Genomic DNA, 26,099 nt, shown 5'->3' on the forward strand with positions numbered 1-26,099 from the left:
CCATCACCGTCCTCCATTATAGCTCCAGGTGGATGACGCATTCTACATCATCCACACAAAGGCCTCCATTGTGCTTCTGCGCATGCGCACTTTGATCTTCCTTGCTGAGGGCAGAGCAAAGTACTGTAATGTGCAGGCGCAAGGAAAGACCATCCGTGCAAGAGCACTACAATACTTTGCTCTGCCCTCAGCAGGGCAGATCAAAGTGCGCGTGCGCAGGAGCATAATGGAGGCCTATGTGTGGATAACAAAGGATGCGCCATCCACATGGAGCTAGAAATAAGGATGTGATGGAAGGAAAAGAGGAGGCCTTGGACCCGAGAGCAGCGACACCCATCAGACCGGACCGCCCCCCTAGGTGAGTATTATAAAGCTGTTTTTTACGTTCTACAGAGTGGCCTGGGCTCTTATATACAGTTTTTTAGAATGCTGTATATAAGGGCTCACTGGTGCTGGCTGCAGCTTATAGGGGACAAATCTGGTGACAGGTTCCCTTTAAGGTGCAAGCACTCAGTGCAGTAATACCGTAGTGTGCCCAAAAGCTTAAGAAAAGAATAATTTGGTTTTAATGTAATTGCATTTTCTATTGTAAAATCCTTTTTATAAATTGTATAAAATGTTTCAATAATTTTTAATTAAATACAGCATCATGATACCACAGCAAGACTGGATTCACTAACAGCATATTTGTAACAACACGACATTTTTGTGCCATTTTCACTGTACTTAAATGGTTTTTTTTTCTGTCATTAATTCTTTTTGCAAGTTTTTGAGGAAAAAGTTACATCTTTTTTAAAAAATGTCACCAAAAATGAGTTTTTTGGCTTGCAATGCATACAATCTCTGTAGTGGGGGTAATGGAGTGGAGTTTAGGGACATTTTAAAAAGTGACAAATAAGAAATGGGCTGAAAATGTCTGGAAACACTAAGTTCTGCCCACAAAATGGAAAAGAATAGAGAAACAAGCCAAATACACGTCAATAAAGGCACAATTACAATAATGAATTAAGTGCAAACAGAAACAAGAAGCAAAACACACAAAACTAGACTGAAAAGGGCACAAAAGCAATGAGGAATCAGGCCGCTGTGGCTTAACACATGCAGCCAGATGTTACTTTATAGTTCTGGTGGTGTTTTGGGGTCCATTGCATGCTCTAGGTATGGCATTTCTTGCAATAGGTCTATTCAGATGTATACAGTCAGTTCTGTACCTAAAGCGTGTCCTGCAGTAAATAAGAGCAACTACATTCCTAGACAAAAGCATAGTGGTTAGCACTATGGTCCTGGGTTCAAGACCACCGGGTGCTTCAGCTTCTTCCCACACAGCAAAGACATAGTGATAGGGGAATTTAGATTGTGACACCCACAGCGGAAAGTGGGTTATGGCCACGTCTGTAAAGTGAGGGGGAATATGTTGGTGGTGTGTAAATTCTTTACTCCTTACCCTAAAGGCCCCGTCACACTAAGCAACATCGCTAGCAACATCGCTGCTAACGAACAACTTTTGTGACGTTGCTAGCGATGTTGCTGTGTGTGACATCCAGCAACAACCTGGCCCCTGCTGTGAGGTCGTTAGTTGTTGCTGAATGTCCTGGGCCATTTTTTAGTTGCTGCTGTCCCGCTGTGAAGCACAGATCGCTGTGTGTGACAGCGAGACAGCAACAACTAAATGTGCAGGCAGCAGGAGCCGGCTTCTGCGGAGGCTGGTAACCAATGTAAACATCGGGTAACCAAGAAGCCCTTTCCTTGGTTACCCGATATTTACCTTCGATACCAGCCTCCGCCGCTCTCACTGCCGGCTCCTGCTCTGTGCACATGTAGCTAGCTGCAGGACACATCGGGTTAATTAACCTGATGTGTGCTGTAAGTAGGAGAGCAGGGAGCCAGCGCTAAGCATTGTGCGCTGCTCCCTGCTCTGTGCACATGTAGCTGCAGCACACATCAGGTAATTAACCCGATGTGTGCTGTAAGTAGGAGAGCAAGGAGCCAGCGCTCAGTGTGCGCTGCTCCCTGCTCTGTGCACATTTAGCTGCAGCATACATCGGGTAATTAACCCGATGAGTGCTGTACTAGGAGAGCAGGGAGCCAGCGCTCAGTGTGCGCTGCTCCCTGCTCTCTGCACGTGTAGCTCCGTGCAGTGGTAACCAAGGTAAATATCGGGTTGGTTACCGATATTTACCTTAGTTACCAAGCACAGCATCTTCCACGCGGCGCTGGGGGCTGGTCACTGGTTGCTGGTGAGCTCACCAGCAACTCGTTTAGCCACGCTCCAGCGATCCCTGCCAGGTCAGGTTGCTGGTGGGATCGCTGGAGTGTCGCAGTGTGACAGCTCACCAGCAACCTCCTAGCAACTTACCAGCGATCCCTATCGTTGTTGGGATCGCTGGTAAGTTGCTTAGTGTGACGGTACCTTAACTGCTTTTCTAATTATGTTTTATCATAAAATTCCCTACACTTCTCCCCTACGACTTTAATCCCTAAATGTGCTTTTTTCTACTTTACTCCTGTGACATTTCATTTGAGAAGAGTCTCCAACATGACATCACAGAATGCTGGAGCTGCAGTCACTGCCCATAGCGTTCATCGCCCCTCCTAGAACAAGACATCACCTGGGAGCGGCGCTGCAGTTACTTGTTTCTTGCAGCACAGCCCCCTGAGGATATCCTGTATTCAGGATGTTGGGTGATGTATGCTGTGGCTGAAGATAATGGAGAGTCAGCATGCTGCTTTTCTGTCCGCCACTGTTGTGAAAGATGTTGGCTGGGGGGTGCTACAAGTAGTAAGTGATACTAGTACCGTCCCACAGACTTTTGCGCCACCATCCAATGAATCGTCATCAGGGGTGGCGGTGCTGGTGTCATTCACTACTTCTAGCACCACCCCCTAATGACGATATGTTTGAGGGCAGTGCTAGAGGCTGCAGGACAGCGCTGGTGCCGGTCATTGTATTTACCACTGTCATCTGCCAACATCTTTCACACAAGCCACAGAGACCATCTTCCAGGATCCAGGATGTCTTCAGAGGAGGTGATGTAAGAAACTAGTAAATAACTGTAACACTGCCCCCCTTGGTGAGATCCTGTTTAAGGAGGGACTATGAACACTGTGGGGAGTGACTGCAGCTCCAGCCTCCTGTGACGTCACTTTTAAGACTTCTCTCAAACGAAACATAACAGGAAATTCAGTAAAAAAAAAACACCTTTGGGGATTACATAGATAGGGAAAAGTGTAGGCAATCATATAAAAAAGATAATTACAAAAGTGGTTAGGGGTAAAGATAGATACTTGGAAAATACATTTTAGATGTCGGACCACCCTTTTAAATGTTCTTGTATGACAAAGTGATTACGTCTAGTACTATGTATCATTCCTGTAAATTACAATGGTTGGTTGAAGAATTAATGTCTTGAGAAAAACAAACTTTCTAAAGTAATGAGACCATTGTTGGCAGATCACTAAAACAAATGATCACTTAGCTGTAGTGCCAATGTGTACACAGAACTTTATAACCTGGATTTACCTTTAGCATTGTTCATATAAAAGATATTTATAGTATACAGCATGCATGGAGTTTGTATGTTATTCCCATGTTTGTTTCCTCTGGGTTCTGTGGTTTCCTCCTATACTCCCAAAGACATACTGATACAGGGGCTGCTGATAAGTATTTAGCTTTGTGATCTTTTTTTTGTTTTTATGGTAATGAATGTTACATCACATGAAAGCCTCATGTGTCTAATATATGTTTTGAAAATGTTGTGCTTGTTGCTTATGGCAAAAGTGTTTTATGCACGCGGGAAAACAAAATGGCGGAGTCTAATGCGATATTCACAGCAACTGAGAGCAGAGGAGTGATACAATTCTTGTTTCTGCAAGGAAAGTCGGGATATTCATGGTGATATGTTGCAGACATTGGGGATCAATGCCCTTCATATTCCACAGTTAAGAACTGTGTTGCTAAATTTAAAACGGGCCACTTCAGCTCCAATGATGAGGAACGTCCTACACAACTGAGAGTGGTTGTTGTTCCGGAGGTCGTCAATGCTGTGCTCAACCTCACACTGGAGAATTGCCGAATTACAGCTAAAGCAATAGCAGACATCATGGGGATTTCACGTGAACATGTTTGTGTCATTATCCATGAACATTTGGACATGAGGAAGCTATCTGCAAAGTGGGTCCCCAAATGTCTGACAACAGATCAGAGAAGCATGCTAGTGAAAACTTCCCGGTCCATTTGTCAGCGTTTCCAGACAGACAAGAACTTCCTGGATCGACTGGTCACTATGGATGAGACCTGAATTTATTTGTATGACCCTGAAAACAAGGAGCAGTCAAGAGTGGAGGCACAGTGGTTCTCCTCGTCCAAAGAAGTTCAGGGTGAAAAAACTCAGCCACTTAGATGACATCTGTGTTCTAGGATAAGGAGGGCAGGCTGCTAGTGGACTACCTTCAAAAGGGTTCCACCATCAATGGAAGGTATTACATTGAACTTTTGCACCATTTGAAGGCAGTTTTGAAGGCTAAAAGGTGTGGCAAGCTGTCCAAAGGAATCTTGTTCTTGCAAGACAATGCCTCCGCTCACACTGCACAAGTGACCACGGCAAAACTAGCAGAGCTGGGCTTCCACCTGGTTGACCACTTACCTTATTCACCAGATCTAGCTCCCTCCAACTATCATCTGTTTCCAAACGTGAAGAAACACCTCAAGGGTACCAAATTTCACACCATTTCTGATGCCATGGCTGCTACTGCTGCCTGGTTTGAGGCACAACCTAAATCGTTCTTTTTGCTAGGCTTATGTGGCGCCCCTGAGGCTTCCGTCGCCACAGGACATTGCACCCCATCCAGCGGTGTGATGCCCCATTCTGGGTGAGGAAAGGAGTGAACACCGGTCCCCTGGTAAATCTACACAGCACCCATTGTTAGGTACATACTGGGACCAGGGACAGTGGCAGTAACCCTCCCATGCTGCATGCTGGGAGGGGCCGTAAGACCCATCCCTGCTCCTATAGGGTACAGCTTAGCTACTGGGGAGGTGGGAGGAGCCACCAGAGAGCAGTCAAGGAAAGGAAGGTCAGAGTTTCAGTTTACCTCAGAGAGTGAGAGAGTGAGGAGACAGCATGTAGCTGTGAAAGAGAAAGGAGCTCTGTGAGCTCAGAGTCTCCGCACAGAGAAAGCAACAGAAGTCTGAGAGAGAGTGGGGAAGGAGGAGGAAGTCTGCAGGAGGCAGGCAAGGAGGAGAGAAGGAAAGACAGCTCTAGTCAGGCAGGAGCTAAGAAGAAGAAAGAGACGCTTCCTGGTGAAGATCCTGGGACTCAGAGGGTCCAGGTGACACCAAGCAGAGAAAAGAAGGGATTCCAGGGCCACGGGTAGCTGTAGAGCTGTGGTGGCCTGTTCCACAGGAACATCGGTGGAGGGATCAAGCTGCAACAGGGGACGGTCCCTAGAAACCGGAGGAGTGCAAAATCATCTCCAAACAGTAAAAACCGAGGCCCAGGGAAAGTTGTAAATTCCCCGGGCCACAGCCCACAGCAGAACCTCTAGAAAGGGGACAATCATCCGTCAGGTGACCCCTGAGCCTGGAGGCTGTAGTGGAGGCCGAGCAGGTTCATCCTAAAAGAGCTAGGCTTAGGAAGACAGCTGAAGACAGAGACACCTTAGAGAGAAGGGTACCGGTTTTTACTCCAGGAATCACCCAGAAACGGCGGAGGTCCCTGACAGTGGGTTCCAGTCATCTGAGGGCACCAGTGAGCTCCTACCAGGACGTGTGAGTAAAGAACTTGAAACTGCACCCTTGGTGTGGCCTCTGTTATTCCGTCTGCATAGACTTCCACTACACCATAGACTCTCACGAGCACCAACAGTGTCCCCGGGGCATTGCTCCACCTGTGGGGAGCAGTACCATCATTGCTGCCGCTTCATCACCCTGGAGGCCTTACACAGCAGCGGCGGCTTAATAGCCGCAAACCACAGGTGGCGTCACGAACACAAACTTTATTCACCCCAAGTCTGAAGCCATATTTAAACTGACACCCACCAGGGCCACGGAGTCGGGCCCCGCCACCACTGACTACCCCCAGACTAGTCCGGCCCGGCACCGGGTGTCCCATAGCCCTGGGGTGGGCGAGTCACTTACAGATCTTGGAATACCGATGTAAGAAGTGTGTTGACATCAGTGGAAAGTATGTGGAATAAACGTAAAGTTTCATCATCTTATCACGTTTCTTTCTGGGTAAAGCCGAAGACTTATCAGCAGCCCCTCGTTGGGAAGTTAGATTGTGACCCCAAAAGGGGACAGTGATGATCCCATGTATTAAGTGCTGTAGAATTAATTGCGCTATATAAGTGAGTAAAATAAATAAATGTCTCGTTGAAGTCTTCCAGAGTTAATGCCTCATAAACTGACACTGGTCACAATTGAGAAAAATTGGTCCGGTCGTGAAGATGAAAACTGACTGGGGGTAAGGGGTTAAACAAAATTATTTGTCAAAATAGGTTGTCTTTCATCCCAAGGTAAAATGGATGGCAAAATAGTAACAGAAGTTGCCCATAAACAGTACTGCCATCATCATCAGCATCTTCTATAGCTGGAAGGACGTTATATGTTTGTACAATAAAGCAGATCTATCGCCAGAATTTACAATCCAAATAGAACATATCTATCAGACCCGATGATACTTGATTAAACCATATCAGTGTGGCTGTGTATTCCTGAAATGATGATCAGCATTGTAGGAGTCCAGCTAGATCAGGGGAAAGGGTAATTCAGAAGTGGATTTTCATAGAAAGTACAGCAGCCTCATCAGGTCTGAGATTTGGTCAATAATGTATGAGGTTTCTGAAATACGGTGACAGATCCCATTTTTAATTGTTACTGAAAAAAAGACATATTTTGTACATTACAGTCACATATTCACAATCACTGTAATATTTCTTTATTTCTTTTTTGAAACATCAGGTCATTGTGTTTGCTCTACTCTTTTTCTTGCCAAATAATCAAGTTTTCTTTCCAGCTAAAAACTCTCTCTTTTTTTTTCTTTCATTTTTTTCTCTTTTATGTACTCAACCTCCCACCTAAATAGTAATAATCATAAAGTGACTGTAATGTGACAGATTGTGCCATATGGTCTCCATGCTGAATTATTTACTATGGCAGCCTGATGTGCTCTGTGTGGCTGTGGGGGATGTCATCTATGCATCTGTATAGCGTCACACAGCAGTGATACGAGGCGATCACAAGTGTGCGTTATTATATGGTGGGCTGGTACTTCTAGAAATAAGTGACCTATCAATAGCCAACTGTATTCAGAAAGCAAATAGCACACACATTATCATGTCCCTCCATACTTCACTAGCCTATTACACATTATATGAAGTATTCTTAATGTTTTACATATCATTTTTACAGTGTATAAATAGAAGAAATAGAATTTATTTGCATTATTCTTGTAAAACATTGGCCTTGATTCATCAAGACATGAGTGTAGTGTGTGCTGAAGTGAAACGCGTTAGTCATTAAGAGGCAGGTTCTTAATAATGAATTTAATGCTATTGTTTTCTTTGGTGTGCCAGGGTACAGCTCCACCGTAATTGACTCCACATTTGGGTGTGTACTTCACCCACTTTCCAAAAAGCTGGCTGCACCTGTCGTAAAAACGCCCCAACTCATTAAAAAAAGCTTCAGTTTTTTTCTCATAAGTTTGTGACAAATAAACTGCAATGTGTGCACAGCAAATCTGAATTCTCATACACTTTGCTGGGAAGTCAAAAGTGAGAACTTTCTGACAACAAAACTGCACCAAAAAACGCGACAAAAACTGCAACGTATGCATATATCCTATGATTGCGCTGTCACACTTTTAAATATCCGTGGCAGGGAAATCGCCTTTGCCTGCCGTCATCGGAAGCCCTGTGACGCGATCACGGGGAGCCGATGGTTGCCATGGTAGTGACGGGTCATGTGTTGACTCCTGACGCTATCATGACGTAATTCGTGTTACAGCCGGCAGAGCAGCGGCTTTAACAGGAACGCAGTATTTCTGCTGATCAGGGCTGTACAACTCTGATCAACAGAAATGAATCACTGATCAGACTGCTGATCATTATAGTCCTCTAGGGGGACTTATAAAATTAAAAAAAAGTAAGAAAAAAAGCTTTAAAAACTCTAAACGTTTAGCTCACCTCCCCATTCACCCCACTGAAAATAAAACAATTAGAAAAAAAACAAAAATATACACACATTTGGCATCGCCGCTTACAGTAATGCCCGATCTATCAAAATATAAAATCAATTAACCTGATCGGTAAACGGCAAAAAATTCCAAATGCTAAAATTAAGTTTTTTGATCGTCACAAATGTTGCGCAAAATACAATAACAGGCGATCAAAATGTAGCATCTGCACAAAAATGGTACCATTAAAAACATCAGCTCGAGACGCAAAAAATAAGCCAAATGAGAACGATATGGTTTACTAAAAATGGCGCAAAAAGTGCTCCACTTTTTTTGGACAAATTTCTAAAAAAAATGTAACCCTTTTAGATAAATGTAAACCTATACATGGTTGGTATCATTGAACTCGTACCGACCTGAGGCATCACATCAACCCATCAGTTTTACCATTTTAGTGAACACAGTAAATAAAATACCCCAAAACAATGGTACAATCACACTTTTTTGCAATTTTTCCACACTTGGAATTTTTTTGCCGCTTTACAGTACACTATATGGTAAAACTCATGATTTCATTTGAAAGTACAACTTGTTCTGCAAAAAACAAGCCCTCATATGGCTTTCGGAAGAAGGGGAGGAAAAGGGGAGGAAAAAACGAAGAATGGAAAATCACCTGGGGATGAAGGACAGGGATGCAGAGCCCAGTTCTTAGGGTTCCAGACTCAAATATTAGTCCCAGCAGTCGGACCCCCAGCGATCTACACGTTATTGCCTATCCATAAGATAGGGGTAACAAGATTTTTTGGTAATATCCATTTAAAAAGCCAAATGAAGTGCCCTTATAGTACTTTTTAGTAAGACGCACCCCTGTGAGCAGTAAGAGACACCTGGTAACGGTCCATTAGGAACTTTATAGGCATGTACTGATATACATATTCAGAATGACTGTACACAAATGCTTTATCTCCAGTCCTTTCTAGTTCTCGGCTGATTAGGCGTCCCAATAGTGAAATATTTTTCCTCTAGCCAATATGCAGAACATGCCGCCTAGTTGAAGAGCTGCACAGTCATAGCAATCAGGTGGCATCAGGTATAATACTACTATACTTCTTGTATAGTAGTCCACTAGGAGCGTGGCGGAGAAGAACACGCTACTCATGGGTCACTGCCTGTATATAGCCCACATTTCTAGAGCACATATATACACAGACATGTAACTGATGACGATAACCAGCCTATAACATGTGGAATGAGCAGGAAGCCTGGCTTCCTTTGTCCAGCCATCAATCAGGATATGCCAATGGAAAAGCTACAGAACATGTTCCTAAGAAAACTGATGGTGAGTTACAGGAATGTGCCGGCTCCCCCAGGGGTGTGTAATGCACTTATATTATATATTCTTCTAATAGACATGTCTGGAGCTTTCATCATGATTCCTACTACAAAATCACTGAGATCATATCTAGCAATGAGGATTCTCCATTATATAATCTTCCAGGGACTACAGGCTTCCTATTAAAGAGACAGGAACAGCAGCAGCACAGCGCAGTACATATGAATGGCCTGGTACGTTCATTCATAATGCCTGGCATATTGGGGGTTAACACAAGGATGACTAATAAGAGGAGTCTCCTCCTGCTGTATGTATAGCCTCTATAAGTGACAATGCACAGGGGATGCAATGTGCCCTGCAAATAGTGAGCTCCGGACACATCCCTTGTAATAGGCTTAGATAAATCTGCACCTCACCTCATTACAAGCTCGTAGATTGCTCAGAGCTGTGCCCAGCACCAGCTGCAGGCAGAGGGCGAAGCATCCAGTCCAGCAGAAGAGTCCCATTGTGACTGATGAGCAGGGCACGCTGCTTCTAGGCTGTCACCATTACATGCAGAAGATGAGGATGCTCCTTCACCTGCTCACACTGAGAATGGGGCAGTGACAGCCTGGCTGGTGACGTCACTACGATTTAGGGGAGGAGAGATGGGACTGTGCAGAGCCGTGCCTGCCCAGATGGGAGTCAGTGACAAGGGGGATGTGTATGTGCAGCCAGTTATACATATTCTTATTTATTCTGTAGTGTTTATTGTGTCCTTCACCTGACTTCTACCTATTCATAGATATCTATAGAATTGTCAGCAGGAAGGCAATAGAAACTGAAAAGAGAAGGTGGTAGAAATGTCACTTCATTTTTATTTATGTCTTTAGAGTATTATTACACCATTATATTCAATAGAAAAATAGTTCATATTATTACATAAAATGAGGAAAATAATGACTGATAGATGAACTGACAAATAGATGGCAAGTAAAGAGTTATGGAATAAGTTGGCTTAATATAAATAAAAAATATTATTATTATTATTTTATATATATATATTTATATAGTTTGTCTATATTATTATTATATATATATATATATATATATATATATATATATATATATATATATATATATATATATATATATATATATATATATACTAGAAGGTGGCCCGATTCTACGCATCGGGTATTCTAGAATTTACGTATTGTGTAGTTCATGTATGATTTTTGTTATATATATATATATATATATATATATATATATATATATATATATATATATACTTAAGCAAGCATTGTTGACCTTAGGGAGATCAACATATCCACTGCGGAGACACCATCACGTGTTTCTCAACGCAGTGATTCTAGAGCATTGCCCCCTGGGAAGTATGCAAATAAGAAAGCCGCGGAGACACCATCACGTGTTTCTCAACGCTGGCAGGAAACTAGCCAGGTCTTTCACCGGGAAGGAACAACCACGGGAAGGGCAGTCTCCAGTCAAGGAGACCACCTATACCAAACATGGTATCCATCCACAGACAGCCGTTTCGGGGTATTTGCCCCTCATCAGTGTGGAGTAGGAATCTGGCTAGTGGGGGCAATGCCTAGTATAAGACTACTTAAGCAAGCATTGTTGACCTTAGGGAGATCAACATATCCACTGCGGAGACACCATCACGTGTTTCTCAACGCAGTGATTCTAGAGCATTGCCCCCCTGGGAAGTATGCAAATAAGAAAGCCGCGGAGACACCATCACGTGTTTCTCAACGCTGGCAGGAAACTAGCCAGGTCTTTCACCGGGAAGGAACAACCACGGGAAGGGCAGTCTCCAGTCAAGGAGACCACCTATACCAAACATGGTATCCATCCACAGACAGCCGTTTCGGGGTATTTGCCCCTCATCAGTGTGGAGTAGGATATGTTGATCTCCCTAAGGTCAACAATGCTTGCTTAAGTAGTCTTATACTAGGCATTGCCCCCACTAGCCAGATTCCTACTCCACACTGATGAGGGGCAAATACCCCGAAACGGCTGTCTGTGGATGGATACCATGTTTGGTATAGGTGGTCTCCTTGACTGGAGACTGCCCTTCCCGTGGTTGTTCCTTCCCGGTGAAAGACCTGGCTAGTTTCCTGCCAGCGTTGAGAAACACGTGATGGTGTCTCCGCGGCTTTCTTATTTGCATACTTCCCAGGGGGGCAATGCTCTAGAATCACTGCGTTGAGAAACACGTGATGGTGTCTCCGCAGTGGATATGTTGATCTCCCTAAGGTCAACAATGCTTGCTTAAGTAGTCTTATACTAGGCATTGCCCCCACTAGCCAGATTCCTACTCCACACTGATGAGGGGCAAATACCCCGAAACGGCTGTCTGTGGATGGATACCATGTTTGGTATAGGTGGTCTCCTTGACTGGAGACTGCCCTTCCCGTGGTTGTTCCTTCCCGGTGAAAGACCTGGCTAGTTTCCTGCCAGCGTTGAGAAACACGTGATGGTGTCTCCGCGGCTTTCTTATTTGTATATATATATATATATATATAGAGATGTTGTTGTGTGTAGTTACCAAGTGTTTGTGTAGGCGCTGTACATGTTCTGGGTGTTGTCTGGGTGTGACGGTGGGTGAGAGCGGTGTTGTATGTGTGTTGCGTTGTTTGTGGAGCGCTGTGTGTCTGTAGCGTTGTGTGTGTGTTGCGCGGTTTGTATGTGTGTGGTGTGTTTTGGGGGGAGGTATGTTTTGTGCAATGTGTGTGTTGTGCGGTATGTGCGTATATTTGTGTGTGCCGCGGTGTTTGGGTGTTGTGTGTGTCCAGCGTTGTCTGTGTGTGTGGGTGTCTGTGTAGGGCAGTTGTTTGTGGTTCCCAGTGTGTGTGTGTGTGTGTGGTGTGTTGTGCAGTGCGCGCGCGTGTGTGTGTGTGTGTGTGTGTGTGTGTGCATCAGCCTCTCTTCTCTCAGCCTACGTCTCCCAGCCTCCCTCCTCCCAGCCTCCCTCAGCATCAGCCTCCCTCTCCCAGCCTCCCCAAGCATCAGCCTCCACCAGCATCAGCCTCTCTCCTTCCAGCCTCCCCCAGCATCAGCCTCCGCCAGCATCAGCCTCCGCCAGCATCAGCCTCTCTCCTTCCAGCCTCCTCCAGCATCAGCCTCCCTCTCCCAGCCTTCCCCAGCCTCTCTCCTCCCAGCCTCCGTCCTCCCAGTCTTCCCCAGCATCAGCTTTCCCCTCCCAGCCTCCCTCAGCATCAGCCTTCCCCAGCATCAGCCTCTCTCCTCCCAGCCTCAGCCTCTCTCCTTCCAGCCTCCCCCAGCATCAGCCTCTCTCCTTCCAGCCTCCCTCAGCATCAGCCTCCCCTTCCCAGCCTTCCCCAGGATCAGCCTCTCTCCTCCCAGCCTCCTTCCTCCCAGCCTCCCCCTCCCAGCCTCCCTCAGCATCAGCCTTCCGCTCCCAGTCTCCCCCAGCATCAGCCTCCCCAAGCATCAGCCTCCACCAGCATCAGCCTCTCTCCTTCCAGCCTCCCCCAGCATCAGCCTCTCTCCTTCCAGCCTCCCTCAGCAGCCTCCCGTTCCCAGCCTTCCCCAGATCAGCCTCTCTCCTCCCAGCCTCCTTCCTCCCAGCCTCCCTCAGCTTCAGCCTTCCGCTCCCAGTCTCCCCCAGCATCAGCCTCCCCAAGCATCAGCCTCCACCAGCATTAGCCTCTCTCCTTCCAGCCTCCCCCAGCATCAGCCTCCCCAAGCATCAGCCTCCACCAGCATCAGCCTCTCTCCTTCCAGCCTCCCCCAGCATCAGCCTCTCTCCTTCCAGCCTCCCTCAGCAGCCTCCCGTTCCCAGCCTTCCCCAGATCAGCCTCTCTCCTCCCAGCCTCCTTCCTCCCAGCCTCCCTCAGCTTCAGCCTTCCCCTCCCAGTCTCCCCCAGCATCAGCCTCCCCAAGCATCAGCCTCCACCAGCATTAGCCTCTCTCCTTCCAGCCTCCCCCAGCATCAGCCTCCCCAAGCATCAGCCTCCACCAGCATCAGCCTCCCTCGTCCCAGCCTCCCCCAGCATCCGCCTCCCTCCTCCCAGCCTTCCCCATGATCAGCCTCTCTGCTCCCAGCCTCCTCCAGCACGCCGTGCTCCTCTGCCGACACTCACACACACCCGATCGCATCCACTCACACACACCCGATCGCATCCACTCACACACACCCGATCGCATACACTCACACACACAGACACTGACGATATCGCACATACGCGCTGATACTCACAACATCCGGAGATATCACATGCCTCTGGCCATGTGATCCTCCATCAGGTCCTGGAAGATCACAACAGCACAGTATCGAGGCCGAGAAGCAAGCGATATCGGCGGATGCTGTGAGTGTGTGGATGCGATGTGAGGTGTATGTGATGTGTGTGTGTGAGGTGTGTGTGTGAGAGTGAGTGTGATCTGATGTGTGTGTATGTTTGTGTGTGTGCTGTTATGTGTGTGCGTGTGGATCTTCCGCCGCAGCAGGACCTTGATACGCTTGTAACCATGCGAGCATGGTTACCAACGTATCCACACCACTCCCGTGCGAGCGGGGGCCGGGGGGGGTGGGGGTGGGGAGTACAGTACTCACCTCCGTGACAGCCGTGTCAGTTCGGGGAATGCGCGGGGGGAGGGAGGGGGCGGGGCCAGAGCTAGCGTGCATTGCGTGAGGGGGGCGGGGCGTGGCGTGGCCGAATTGCCAATGCCTGCAGGGTGCCGGGGCGAGAGGCCAATCTGTGGGGGGGGCGGAGCCTGGGCGAGCGGCTGGCCAATCCATGTGGGGGCGCAGCCTGGGCGAGCGGCCAATCGGTGTGGGGGGGCGGGGCCATGGCGAGCCCAGCAGCCAATCAGCTTTGTGTCACCGTAAGGACACAATTTTGGAGCATGACAGACAGACAGACAGACAGACAGACAGAATAAGGCAATTATATATATAGATATATATATATTATGAGGAAAATGATGACTGAAAGATGGACTGACAAATAGATGGCAAGTAAAGAGTTATGGAATATGTTGGCTTAATATAAATAAAAAATACTATTGTTGTTATATATATATATATATATATATATATATATATATTATAGTATGTTTATATTATTATTATTTTTATACATATATATTATGAGGAAAATGATGACTGATAGACTGACAATATATAGATAGAAGGCAAGTAAAGAATAGTGGAATATGTTGGCTTAATATAATTAAAAATTATGATTATTATTAGTTATTATATTACAATATATTTATATGTATTTATATTATTATTATACTATGTTTATATTATTATTTTATATATATTTATATATTATATATATATATATATAATGAATATTATATTTATTTATATATATATATATATATTAGTATATAGTATTGTATTTGTTTTATATATTAGACTAGCTGTACTACCCGGCTTCGCCCGGGTTAATAACTGTTGTTAACAAAATAGAATGTATTAACAAAAATGTATTCTGCACACAAAAAAAAACACAAAACAGATAGATAGAAATGTAATTATTAAAAGGCAAAAACTAAGCATTTCACAACATATATTTCAACACCACAGATATTCCACACAGATTTAACTAAATTGGTCAAGTAATGTGCTCCATCTGTCTCTTTCCAGGTCTGTCTCTTCACCCGTATGTCTCTTTCCCTGTCTGCCTGTCTCTGTCTGTCTCTTTTTTTGTCTGTCTATATCTCTCTGTTTCTTTCCCCATCTGTCTCTTTCTAGGTCTGTCTCTTTCCCAGGTCTGTGTCGTTCCCCGTGTGTCTCCCCGTCTCTTTGTCTGTGTCTTTTCCTGTCTGTCTCTTTCCCTGTCTGCCTGTCTTTGTCTGTCTCTTTCTTTATCTGTCTCTATTTCTCTGTCTCTTTCCCCGTCTGTCTCTATCAAGGTTTGTGTCTTTCCCCATCTATCTTTGTCTGTCTCTCTGGTTGTCTCCTCCTTCCCTGTCTGCCTGTCTCTGTCCCTGTCTGTCTCTTTCCCCATCTGTCTCTTTCCAGGTCTGTCTCTTTCCAGGTCTGTCTCTTTCCAGGTCTGTCTTTGTCTGTATCTTTCCCCGTCTGTCTCTTTCACCGTTTGTCTGTCTCTTTCCCTGTCTGTCTCTATCGCTCTGTCTCTTTCCCTGTCTGTCTCTCTGTCTGTCTCTGTCTGTCTCTCTGTCTGTCTCTCTCTCTGCCTGTCTCTGTCTGTCTCTCTCTATCCATCTCCCCACTGACATCTTATTACCTCACATATAAGCTTCTTATACTATGAATGTCTTTTGTTCCTATAGCAACCAATCACAGCTCCTACTAATAACCTGTTGTTCCAGGCTCCATTTACTTTAATGGAAGCATGTTTTTTGGAAAGTAACTGTAAAGCACGGGGTTACATTTTCCTGTCAAAACATAGTCTACGGTGTTCCCTGGGTCACATGAGGTGTCTGTGCAAAATTTCGTGATTGTAAATGCAACGGTGTGGATACACTTTTCGTTTCACTTTTTCCCCATTATGTAGATAGGGGCAAAATTGATTGGTAAATTGGAACGCGCGGGGTTAAAATTTCGCCTCACAACATAGCCTATGACGCTCTCGGGGTCCAGACGTGTGAGTGTGCAAAATTTTGTGGCTGTAGCTGCGACGGTGCAGATGCCAATCCCGGACATACATACACACATAAATACACACATACATACACACATTCAGCTTTATATATTAGATTAGTGTAAGATGGATAGATGGAAACAATATTTAATGTATGGACCATATTCCTTTGTGATGTTATCCCATAAATATAAATAATGATAAATAAAGTTGTCCCATGAATAAATGTTAATTTACCCAAGTCTCGCTAAACCATTTTTTCTTAACTTCATCTAACAACATGTACCTAATGTGTCGAGCGGCTTAGGACACATATACATGTACATTGTAGTGCATGTTATTTGATAACTTTAGTCCCTCTTGAGCCAAAAGCCATTATGTATAAATAACATGCCTGTTAAAAAGGGACTAAAAACTAGGAGTATAAATATAAGGGATGCGGGTGTAGCAGATGCACCATGTTCTGGTTCTTGAGAGTCCCCAAGGGTCCACTGCTACATAAGAAGACATCAGCATTATTCTTGGCTCAAGGACTGTGGGTGCTTGTTGCAGATTTGTAAAAATACTATTAATCATAAATATTAATGTGTATTTTTTATGCCAAACTGACTTGAATATGTTAATAAATGTGAGCTATCATTTGTATATACCCTGTGAACTAAAGTGCAGGCTAAATTTAGTGTGAGAAGAGTCAATGCTGGGTGTCTGGCCTCAGGTTTACGAGGCTACATGAGAATATGTGCAGAGGAGAAATGTAAAAGTGACAAAGCAAAATAAAAACGCAAACAAGAAAAACAAGTCTTACATAGCAGAGCCATTCTTGTGGGTGGTAGGTAGTCATAAGGAATGATCAGAATAAAGTATAGAGGTCTGAGAGGATTTTTCGCTTCAGCGAGTTAATGGTTTCCAGTTCTGTCCTCCACAACTTTACCAGATTTAGAAATGAAAAATCACTTAAAATGTTGGAAAACTTGAAATCCCTGACACCATCTTTGTAATAACCACATCTTTATAATGAATGAGTAACACAATTCTAACCCTAATTTAAATGTGCCTTTCCCTTTTCCATGGTCAGCATCAGATCTTTAGTTCTAGGTGTGTCTGCAATGTAAAAGCTCAGATTCTTTCCCCTGAAGGTAATGACAACTTTCTTCTTTACATACAGTTCTTATCTTAGTGACAGTATGTAAGTAAAACACCCAATGCTGATTTAGTGTAACAGAAATCCTATTATCACAGTGTAATTACCAATGTATCTGCAACTGCTTTCTCCATATAAGGAATTAGTTGTGGTCGTGGAAGATTATGCAGAATACACCTGTTTTCCACAATGATACAGAATACGCCTGTAATACACCTGTAATGTACAGTGATTCACAATACATCTGTAATCCACAGATTCAGAATACACCTACAATATACAGATTCAGAATACACCTGTAATGTACAATGATTCAGAATACACATGTAATGTACAATGATTCAGAATACACATGTAATGTACAATGATTCAGAATATACCTGTAAAGCACAGATTCAGAATACATCTGTAATATACAATGAATCAGAATACACCTGTAATACATAATGATACAGAATACGCCTGTAATACACAATGATTCAGAATATGCCTATAATGCACAATCATTCAGAATACACCTGTAATGTACAATGATTCAGAATACGCCTGTAATGCACAATGATTCAGAATACGCCTGTAATGTACAATGATTCAGAATACACCTGTAATGTACAATGATTCAGAATACACCTGTAATGTACAATGATTCAGAATATACCTGTAAAGCACAGATTCAGAATACATGTGTAATATACAATGATTCAGAATACACCTGTAATGTACAATGAATCAGAATACACCTGTAATATACAATGATTCAGAATACGCCTGTAATACACAATGATACAAAATTCGCCTATAATGTACAATGATTCAGAATACACCTGTAATACACAATGATTCAGAATATGCCTATAATGCACAATGATTCAGCCTGTAATACACAATGTAATGCACAATGTAATTCACAATATAATGCACAATGATACGCCTGTAATACACAATGATTCAGAATACGCCTGTAATGCACAATGTTTCAGAATACACCTGTAATGTACAATGATTCAGAATACATCAGTTATATACAGTGATTCAGAATACGCCTGTAATGCACAATGATTCAGAATACGCCTGTAATGTACAATGATTCAGAATACACCTGTAATGTACAATGATTCAGAATACACCTGTAATGTACAATGATTCAGAATATACCTGTAAAGCACAGATTCAGAATACACGTGTAATATACATGAATTCAGAATACACCTGTAATATACAATGAATCAGAATACACCTGTAATCTACAATGATTCAGAATACGCCTGTAATACACAATGATACCAAATTCGCCTGTAATACACAGATTCAGAATACACCTGTAATACACAATGACTCAGAATATGCCTATAATGCACAATGATTCAGAATACGCCTGTAATACACAATGATTCAGAATACGCCTGTAATGCACAATGATTCAGAATACACCTGTAATGTACAATGATTCAGAATACACCTGTAATGTACAATGATTCAGAATACACCTGTAATGTACAATGATTCAGAATACGTCTGTAATACCCAATGATTCAAAATACGCCTGTAATGTACAATGATTCAGAATACATCAGTTGTATACAGTGATTCAGAATACACCTGTAATGTACAATGATTCAGAATACGCCTGTAATACACAATGATTCAGAATACGGCTGTAATGTACAATGATTCAGAATATGCCTGTAATGGACAATGATTCAAAATACACCAGTAATATACAATGCATCAGACTACACCTGTAATGCACAATGATTCAGAATAAACCTGTAATACACAATGATTCAGAATACACCTGTAATACACAATTATTCAGAATACACCTGTAATACACAGATTCAGAATACACCTGTAATACACAATGATTCAGAATACACCTGTAATACACAATAATTCAGAATACACCTGTAATGCACAATGAATCAGACTACACCTGTAATACACAATGAATCTGACTACACTTGTAATGTACAATGATTCAGAATACGCCTGTAATACCCAATGGTAATACACAATGATTCAGAATACGCCTGTAATGTTCAATGATTCAGAATACACCTGTAATGTACAATGATTCAGAATACGCCTGTAATGTACAATGATTCAGAATATGCCTGTAATGCAAAAGGATTCAGAATATGCCTGTAATGTACAATGATTCAGAATATGCCTGTAATGCACAATGATTCAAAATACACTTGTAATACACAATGATTCAAAATACACCAGTAATATACAATGCATCAGACTACACCTGTAATGCACAATGATTCAGAATAAACCTGTAATACACAAGGATTCAGAATACACCTGTAATACATAATTATTCAGAATACACCTGTAATACACAGATTCAGAATACACCTGTAATACACAATGATTCAGAATATGCCTATAATGCACAATGATTCAGAATACGCCTGTAATGCACAATGATTCAGAATACACCTGTAATGTACCATGATTCAGAATACACCTGTAATGTACAATGATTCAGAATAAATCTGTAATATACAGTGATTCAGAATACACCTGTAATGTACAATGATTCAGAATATGCCTGTAATACACAATGATTCAGAATACGCCTGTAATGTACAATGATTCAGAATACACCTGTAATGTACAATGATTCAGAATACACCTGTAATGTACAATGATTCAGAATACGCCTGTAATACACAATGATTCAGAATACGGCTGTAATGTACAATGATTCAGAATACACCTGTAATGTACAATGATTCAGAATACACCTGTAATACACAAAGATTCAGAATACGCCTGTAATGTACAATGATTCAGAATATACCTGTAAAGCACAGATTCAGAATACATGTGTAATATACAATGATTCAGAATACACCTGTAATGTACAATGAATCAGAATACACCTGTAATATACAATGATTCAGAATACGCCTGTAATACACAATGATACAAAATTCGCCTATAATGTACAATGATTCAGAATACACCTGTAATACACAATGATTCAGAATATGCCTATAATGCACAATGATTCAGCCTGTAATACACAATGTAATGCACAATGTAATTCACAATATAATGCACAATGATACGCCTGTAATACACAATGATTCAGAATACGCCTGTAATGCACAATGTTTCAGAATACACCTGTAATGTACAATGATTCAGAATACATCAGTTATATACAGTGATTCAGAATACGCCTGTAATGCACAATGATTCAGAATACGCCTGTAATGTACAATGATTCAGAATACACCTGTAATGTACAATGATTCAGAATACACCTGTAATGTACAATGATTCAGAATATACCTGTAAAGCACAGATTCAGAATACACGTGTAATATACATGAATTCAGAATACACCTGTAATATACAATGAATCAAAATACACCTGTAATCTACAATGATTCAGAATACGCCTGTAATACACAATGATACCAAATTCGCCTGTAATACACAGATTCAGAATACACCTGTAATACACAATGACTCAGAATATGCCTATAATGCACAATGATTCAGAATACGCCTGTAATACACAATGATTCAGAATACGCCTGTAATGCACAATGATTCAGAATACACCTGTAATGTACAATGATTCAGAATACACCTGTAATGTACAATGATTCAGAATACACCTGTAATGTACAATGATTCAGAATACGTCTGTAATACCCAATGATTCAAAATACGCCTGTAATGTACAATGATTCAGAATACATCAGTTGTATACAGTGATTCAGAATACACCTGTAATGTACAATGATTCAGAATACGCCTGTAATACACAATGATTCAGAATACGGCTGTAATGTACAATGATTCAGAATATGCCTGTAATGGACAATGATTCAAAATACACCAGTAATATACAATGCATCAGACTACACCTGTAATGCACAATGATTCAGAATAAACCTGTAATACACAATGATTCAGAATACACCTGTAATACACAATTATTCAGAATACACCTGTAATACACAGATTCAGAATACACCTGTAATACACAATGATTCAGAATACACCTGTAATACACAATAATTCAGAATACACCTGTAATGCACAATGAATCAGACTACACCTGTAATACACAATGAATCTGACTACACTTGTAATGTACAATGATTCAGAATACGCCTGTAATACCCAATGGTAATACACAATGATTCAGAATACGCCTGTAATGTTCAATGATTCAGAATACACCTGTAATGTACAATGATTCAGAATACGCCTGTAATACACAATGATTCAGAATATGCCTGTAATGTACAATGATTCAGAATATGCCTGTAATGCAAAAGGATTCAGAATATGCCTGTAATGCACAATGATTCAAAATACACTTGTAATACACAATGATTCAAAATACACCAGTAATATACAATACATCAGACTACACCTGTAATGCACAATGATTCAGAATAAACCTGTAATACACAAGGATTCAGAATACACCTGTAATACATAATTATTCAGAATACACCTGTAATACACAGATTCAGAATACACCTGTAATACACAATGATTCAGAATATGCCTATAATGCACAATGATTCAGAATACGCCTGTAATGCACAATGATTCAGAATACACCTGTAATGTACCATGATTCAGAATACACCTGTAATGTACAATGATTCAGAATAAATCTGTAATATACAGTGATTCAGAATACACCTGTAATGTACAATGATTCAGAATATGCCTGTAACACAATGATTCAGAATACGCCTGTAATGTACAATGATTCAGAATACATCAGTTATATACAGTGATTCAGAATACACCTGTAATGTACAATGATTCAGAATACGCCTGTAATACACAATGATTCAGAATACGGCTGTAATGTACAATGATTCAGAATACACCTGTAATGTACAATGATTCAGAATACACCTGTAATACACAAAGATTCAGAATACGCCTGTAATGTACAATGATTCAGAATATGCCTGTAATGCACAATGATTCAGAATAAACCTGTAATACACAATGATTCAGAATACACCTGTAATACACAATTATTCAGAATACACCTGTAATACACAGATTCAGAATACACCTGTAATACACAATGATTCAGAATACACCTGTAATACACAATGATTCAGAATACACCTGTAATGCACAATGAATCAAACTACACCTGTAATACACAATGAATCTGACTACACTTGTAATGTACAATGATTCAGAATACGCCTGTAATACACAATGATTCAGAATACGCCTGTAATACACAATGAATCTGACTACACTTGTAATGTACAATGATTCAGAATACGCCTGTCATTCCCAATGGTAATACACAATGATTCAGAATACGCCTGTAATGTACAATGATTCAGAATACACCTGTAATGTACAATGATTCAGAATACGCCTGTAATACACAATGATTCAGAATATGCCTGTAATGTACAATGTTTCAGAATATGCCTGTAATGCAAAAGGATTCAGAATACGCCTGTAATGTACAATGATTCAGAATATGCCTGTAATTTACAATGATTCAAAATACACTTGTAATACACAATGATTCAAAATACACCAGTAATATACAATGCATCAGACTACACCTGTAATGCACAATGATTCAGAATAAACCTGTAATACACAGATTCAGAATACACCTGTAATACACAATGATTCAGAATACGCCTGTAATGTACAATGATTCAGAATACACCTGTAATGTACCATGATTCAGAATACACCTGTAATGTACAATGATTCAGAATACATCTGTAATATACAGTGATTCAGAATACACCTGTAATGTACAATGATTCAGTATATGCCTGTAATACACAATGATTCAGAATACGCCTGTAATGTACAATGATTCAGAATACACCTGTAATGTACAATGATTCAGAATACACCTGTAATGTACAATGATTCAGAATACGTCTGTAATACCCAATGATTCAAAATACGCCTGTAATGTACAATGATTCAGAATACATCAGTTATATACAGTGATTCAGAATACACCTGTAATGTACAATGATTCAGAATACGCCTGTAATACACAATGATTCAGAATACGGCTGTAATGTACAATGATTCAGAATACACCTGTAATGTACAATGATTCAGAATACGCCTGTAATACACAAAGATTCAGAATACGCCTGTAATGTACAATGATTCAGAATATGCCTGTAATGGACAATGATTCAAAATACACTTGTAATACACAATGATTCAAAATACACCAGTAATATACAATGCATCAGACTACACCTGTAATGCACAATGATTCAGAATAAACCTGTAATACACAATGATTCAGAATACACCTGTAATACATAGATTCAGAATACACCTGTAATACACAATGATTCAGAATACACCTGTAATACACAATGATTCAGAATACACCTGTAATGCACAATGAATCAGACTACACCTGTAATACACAATGAATCTGTCTACACTTGTAATGTACAATGATTCAGAATACGCCTGTAATACACAATGATTCAAAATACACCTGTAATGCACAATGATTCAGAATACACCTGTAATACACAATGATTCAGAATACACCTTCAATACACAATGATTCAGAATACACCTGAATGTACAATGATTCAGAATACACCTGAATGTACAATTATTCAGAATAGACCTGTAATACACAATGATTCAGAATACACCTGTAATACACAATTATTCAGAATACACCTGTAATACATAGATTCAGAATACACCTGTAATACACAATGATTCAGAATACACCTGTAATACACAATGATTCAGAATACACCTGAATGTACAATGATTCAGAATAGACCTGTAATACACAATGATTCAGAATACACCTGCAATACACAATTATTCAGAATACACCTGTAATACATAGATTCAGAATACACCTGTAATACACAATGATTCAGAATACACCTGTAATACACAATGATTCAGAATACACCTGTAATGCACAATGAATCAGACTACACCTGTAATACACAATGATTTAGAATACACCTGTAATACACAATGATTCAGAATACACCTGAATGTACAATGATTCAGAATAGATCTGTAATACACAATGATTTAGAATACACCTGTAATATACAATGATTCAGAATAGACCTGTAATACACAATGATTCAGTATACACCTGTAATACACAGATTCAGAATACATGTGTTATGCACAATGATTCAGAATACACCTGTAATACACAGATTCAGAATACACCTGTAATGCACAATGATTCATAATACACCTGTAATCAGTGTCGGACTGGGGTGTCTGGGGCCAACCAGAGGAATTGACCCCAGGGGCCCACCCTACAGCGATATGCAAATACCTGTTAGCCGTTATCCCTGTTATAGTGGAGCGCTGACTGTAAAGCACAGGCGGCTCCTGCACATATCCTGTGCACCATAACTGATGTACAATTACAGTAGTTTGCAATAAGGGGGATCTTTGATGAAAACAAGTGATCACCGATCCACAGGTTTGGTAGGTGATCACTTATTGAATGAATGGATCAGGGGACGAGTCGGACATTAAGTTATCACTTATCCTTAGGCCACGTTTACGTATTCAGTATTTGGTCAGTATCTTACAATATTTTATCTAAGCCAAAACCAGGAATGGGTTAAAAATGCAGAGGCGTTTCTATTATACTTTTCCTCTGATTTTACCACTCCTGGTTTTAGCTACAAATACTGAGGTAAGATACTGACCAAATACTCAACATGGGCACATGGCCTTAGCATAGGAGATTACTTAGCATATTTGCCACAGTGTAATGTTCACAGGACAGGGACGGGTTAAACATTCAAGTATTTAATCTCTACTGGAAATAATCTTCCCTTTATTGATAGAGAGAAAAAATGTCTTCCAGATACAACACAATCCACTATACCAAGACCAATAATACCACATACAAGGGAGAAATACCGCCACACCGTGACCAATAACATATTACCACCACATAGTAACCGAATACAGCCACATAGAAGAGAGAAATACCGTCACACCATAATCAGAGCACATAATGCCCGAATATTACCATATACAAGGGAGAAATACCTCAACACTGTGACCAGACCACATAAATGACCAAATAATACCACGTACAATAGAGAAATACCACCACACTGTGGCCAGACCACATATTACCACCACACAGTGCTCAAATAATACTACAATAATGATCATGAATAAAAACAACAATACTAATAACACTAATATTACCATCAGTGCTATTATACAAAGGAGCTCTGTATATAGTGTCAGTGTACAGGTAATACAGTGATCACCAGTGACATTACTTAGTGACATTATACACAGAGCTCTGTATATAGTGTATAGTGTGTGTTACCTATAGCTGATCACTCCCAGAGCACATTCCTAACTTTCCCCCCAATTTCTACACCATGGGTGGCACAGCATTGGGTTGGTGGCACACAGTACTAGGGGCGTACACAGTGGCAGAGGCTCACAGCAGCGGGAGTCAGGAGGCTCACTGCAAGGGGAGGCAGGAGTCTCACTGCAAGGAAAGGCAGGAGGCTCACTGCAAGGAGAGGCAGGAGGCTCACAGCAATGGGAGGCTCACAGCAAGGGGAGGCTTACAGCAAGGGGAGGTTCACAGCAGGGGGAGGCTCACAGCAGGGGGAGGCAGGAGGCTCACTGCAGGGGGAGGCTCACAGCATGGGTCGGCTCACTGCAGGGGGAGGCTCACTGCAGGGGGAGGCTCACTGCAGGGGGAGGCTCACAACGGGGAGGCCCACAACAGGGGGAGGCCCACAACAGGGGGAGGCCCACAACAGGGGGAGGCTCACAGCAGGGGGATGCTCACAAGGGGAGGCTCATAACAAGCGGAGGCT

At 41.8% G+C, this 26,099-nt stretch overlaps 1 protein-coding gene across 2 annotated transcripts in view; it reads right to left on the reverse strand.

Moving 5' to 3' along the window:
* ELAPOR2 (endosome-lysosome associated apoptosis and autophagy regulator family member 2) overlaps positions 1 to 26,099 on the reverse strand; it is a 236,079-nt gene that overhangs the window by 181,750 nt on the left and 28,230 nt on the right. Inside the window, exon 1 of one of the 2 annotated variants that reach the window (XM_075345232.1) lies at positions 9,921 to 10,114. The exons of the other annotated variant lie outside the window; for it this stretch is intronic. Coding sequence (XP_075201347.1) covers positions 9,921 to 10,010 — 90 coding nt within the window. The 5' untranslated portion in view covers positions 10,011 to 10,114. Of the gene's footprint in view, positions 1 to 9,920; positions 10,115 to 26,099 lie in introns of those variants that run through there. 2 annotated transcript variants of the gene reach the window in all.

Source organism: Anomaloglossus baeobatrachus, chromosome 4, assembly GCF_048569485.1.
Source record: "Anomaloglossus baeobatrachus isolate aAnoBae1 chromosome 4, aAnoBae1.hap1, whole genome shotgun sequence".
Classification (NCBI taxonomy): Eukaryota; Metazoa; Chordata; class Amphibia; order Anura; family Aromobatidae; genus Anomaloglossus; species Anomaloglossus baeobatrachus.